This window comes from Mandrillus leucophaeus, unplaced genomic scaffold, assembly GCF_000951045.1.
Source record: "Mandrillus leucophaeus isolate KB7577 unplaced genomic scaffold, Mleu.le_1.0 Scaffold21, whole genome shotgun sequence".
NCBI lineage: Eukaryota > Metazoa > Chordata > Mammalia > Primates > Cercopithecidae > Mandrillus > Mandrillus leucophaeus.
Window position 1 is genome coordinate 7,465,295 of NW_012102143.1, and position 3,401 is coordinate 7,468,695.

Sequence of the window (3,401 nt, forward strand, 5' to 3'; positions counted from 1 at the left end):
TCAATCTGCTGATATTTTCTTTAGGATCTTGCATCTGTATTCTTCAGGTTTGGCTTATCAGTAGATTCTTTGACACAATATTGATTCAATCTGCTGATATTTTCTTTAGGATCTTGCTTCTTTATTTTTCAGTAGGTTTGGGTTATAGTTCCTGGGCCCCATCAACTTTTAAAAATATTTTTTGTCCGGGTTGGTGTCAGGAGTGTGCTAGTTTAATAAGGGGAAGTTTCTACCATTTTCTGTGGTTTATTTATTTTGTTTTTACAGACAGGGTCTTGCTGTGTTGCCCAGTCTGGTCTTGAACTCCTGACCTCAAGTGATCCTCCTGCCTCAGCCTCCTGAGTAGCTGGGATTATAGACGTGCCACCATGCCCAGCTTGTGATTTATTTCTTGAGCATTTGAAGGTGCCCTGTAGCTGGGAGAGGGAAGGCTTGCTGCAGATGGCACTCGCTTTTGGTTAATCTTGGCAGGGCCTCCCCGAGCTAACAGGAGCCCCTCTCTTCAGTGCAGGTCGTAATCTGAAGGAGTGGCTGAGGGAGCAGTTTTGTGATCACCCGCTGGAGCACTGTGAGGACACGAGGCTCCATGATGCAGCCTACGTCGGGGACCTCCAGACCCTCAGGAGCCTGTTGCAAGAGGAGAGCTACCGGAGGTGAGTGGCCTGCCCTGGGGCTGGTCCGGGTGCGCGGGCCCTTCAGGTCTGCACAAAGCTGAGCCCCACAGTCCCTGTGCAGATGCAGACCCTGATGTTGGGAGGGATGGGTTCCAGTTTTAGAGGACGGGGATAAAGGAGAATCAGGCAGCATGGGCAGAGTTGTAGGAGACAGCCAGACAGTGTGGGCAGGGAGCCCTGAGTTCAGGTCCTGCTCTGTCATTGACCTTAGTGTCTTCTGGCAACTTCTGGCCTTCTGTGGGTCTCAGCCTCCTGATGTCACTCCTGAAGGTACCACTGTTTCCCTCTTCAGTGGTGGCCCTGCCCCATCTTGGGTCTCTCGTGGCTCTCGATTGCAGGCGCTTCTGTGTGTTCACCCTGCTTCACCAGCTTCCCTGGTGCCCTTTCCTCTAGCTTCTCAGGCCCTCAGTCATTTGCCCGCGGGACCTGGGCCTCAGCCTTAGGCCCTTTACCTCATCAGCCTTCTCCTTACTGTTCCCCTCATCCGTGGTCCCCTGCCCTGGCCTTGCCAAACTCTGCCTGTCCCCACAAAACGTCTCCAGCCCTTCCTTCGCGGCAGGTGACGCCTGCCCCCCCTCCCCGCTCAGGCTGCTGGGAGAGCAGAGTCCGCCTACTTTCCGGTGCCTGCTCTCCGGTGCCTGCTCTCCGGTGCCTGCTTTCCGGAGTGTTCTCTGATTGTTCTGCGGGTCTAAGGTCGGGAGTCCCAGCTACAGCTTAAACTCAGCGGCAGCCAGGAACTATCCATGCTGCTGTTGTGTTTCTGCTTTCCCTTCAGGACCCACATGCCAGTGCAGTGATAGAAGCAGTGCCTGCATGTTTGTGCCGAGACTAATGCCACAACTTTTCTTTGCATAGTTCCCAAGAAAAGGATTTCTAGCAGTACAGGAATGTATTTCTTCATTTCCTTCTAGTGTCTTAGCAGTATTTAATCAGAACAGATATCAGTATGTAAAAGAAAAATTCCAGAAAGGACTGTCATAGGAAGACGGATGGATGACGCACGGATATGTAAAGTGGATGACTCAAGCCCAAAGAAAACCTTAATTCAACTTGCAGATGTAACAGAATGAAATAGAGTTCGGTGAGGTCTCAGCCCAAGTCTTTCCACATTGCATTTCCCAGCACTGTTTCTCCTCCTTCTTTTACTCAGGCTCCAGGCATCTCTGGTTCTTTACATTTTCCCATTGCTATTTTCTTCGGTGATGAGTTGCTGGAGTGTTCCTCTACTTTCCTGGGTAGTCAGAGCCTACACACAGCTGGCGGAGGAGCCCCGAGGGCTGGCTTGGGAGCTGCTTCCGCTGCATGTTCCTGGGCCCTGGTTTGGTGCTCTGGACCCCTGAGCTTTGTTCTCAGTGACACTGGGAGCTCGCTGTGAACCCATTGTGGTCGCTGCCTTGCTGGGTCGGTGGGTGGGGCAGGCATTTGCAGTCTGATTGTGACATCTGCCGAGAGCTGAGTCTGGACAGGTTCCTCTGCTGCTCTTGGCCAGGGGTGTAGCTCTCGTGCCACCTTAGTGATTCCTTCAGGCCTTGATTTGTGCAGTGTTAGAGTTTGGGGGCCTACATAGTCAGCTAGTCCTGGTGAGGATGCTGAGGCCCAGAGAGAGGCCCAGCCTCAAGCCTTCACAGATGGTAACTGGGGAAGAGCAGACTAGGGCTCTCACCCAGACTCCTGTTCATTCGGCACTGCCTCCCAGGCAGACCCTTCCCACCTTTGTAGAAGAAGGCACTTCGGATGGCAGTCGGGAAATAAAGAACTAGAGATCTTAGTTTTGGTGCTGATCATTCCGCTGGTGCCTTGAGTTTCCTGTCCCTGGAATGGGGCTCGTAATGCCTGCCCTGCCATGCCCAGGTCCCATAGGGGAAATGTGTGAGAGCGTTTCAGAAGGCAGAGCCCAGGTGGAGGTGTTATGAACCAGAGGGGGACCGTGTCCATGCTGCCAGGGTGAGGGGAGCAGTGCAGCCCGTCCCTGTCCTGCGGCTGCCTCTCATGAGCCCCTCATGTTCCTCCTGCAGCCGCATCAATGAGAAGTCTGTCTGGTGCTGTGGCTGGCTCCCCTGCACACCACTGCGAATTGCGGCCACTGCAGGCCATGGGAACTGTGTGGACTTCCTCATCCGGAAGGGGGCCGAGGTGGATCTGGTGGACGTAAAAGGACAGACGGCCCTGTATGTGGCTGTGGTGAACGGGCACCTAGAGAGTACCCAGATCCTTCTTGAAGCTGGCGCGGACCCCAACGGAAGCCGGCACCATCGCAGCACCCCCGTCTACCACGCCTCTCGCGTGGGCCGGGCTGACATCCTGAAGGCCCTTATCAGGTCAGTCCTGCGGAGCTCGCCTGGCTCCTGCAGCCACTTCATTTTTCTTCTCTGTATTTGCAGTTTTTCTGTCTTTAGAATTCGGCTCTTTAGATGACTCACCTGTTTTGCTGGTCTTCTGAAGAGCTGCCTCTTGACTTTATCAGTTCTCTTTGTCTTTCTGCTTACCTGTTCCTTTATATCTACTTTTATCTTTTTCTAATTTTTTGTTTTTTTCCCTTTTGAGTTGATTGCTTATTCATTTTTTCTTGATTAAGAATGCAAACTTGCAGGGCCGGGCGCGGTGGCTCAAGCCTGTAATCCCAGCACTTCGGGAGGCCGAGATGGGCGGATCACGAGGTCAGGAGATCGAGACCATCCTGGCTAACCCGGTGAAACCCCGTCTCTACTAAAAAAATACAAAAAACTA

General features: G+C 52.9%; 1 protein-coding gene across 1 annotated transcript in view; it reads left to right on the plus strand.

Annotated features, from left to right (window-relative positions):
* ASB1 (ankyrin repeat and SOCS box containing 1) overlaps positions 1-3,401 on the plus strand; it is a 24,577-nt gene that overhangs the window by 8,665 nt on the left and 12,511 nt on the right. Inside the window, exons 2-3 of the mRNA XM_011980339.1 lie at positions 472-653; positions 2,690-2,992. Coding sequence (XP_011835729.1) covers positions 472-653; positions 2,690-2,992 — 485 coding nt within the window. The remainder of the gene's footprint in view (positions 1-471; positions 654-2,689; positions 2,993-3,401) is intronic.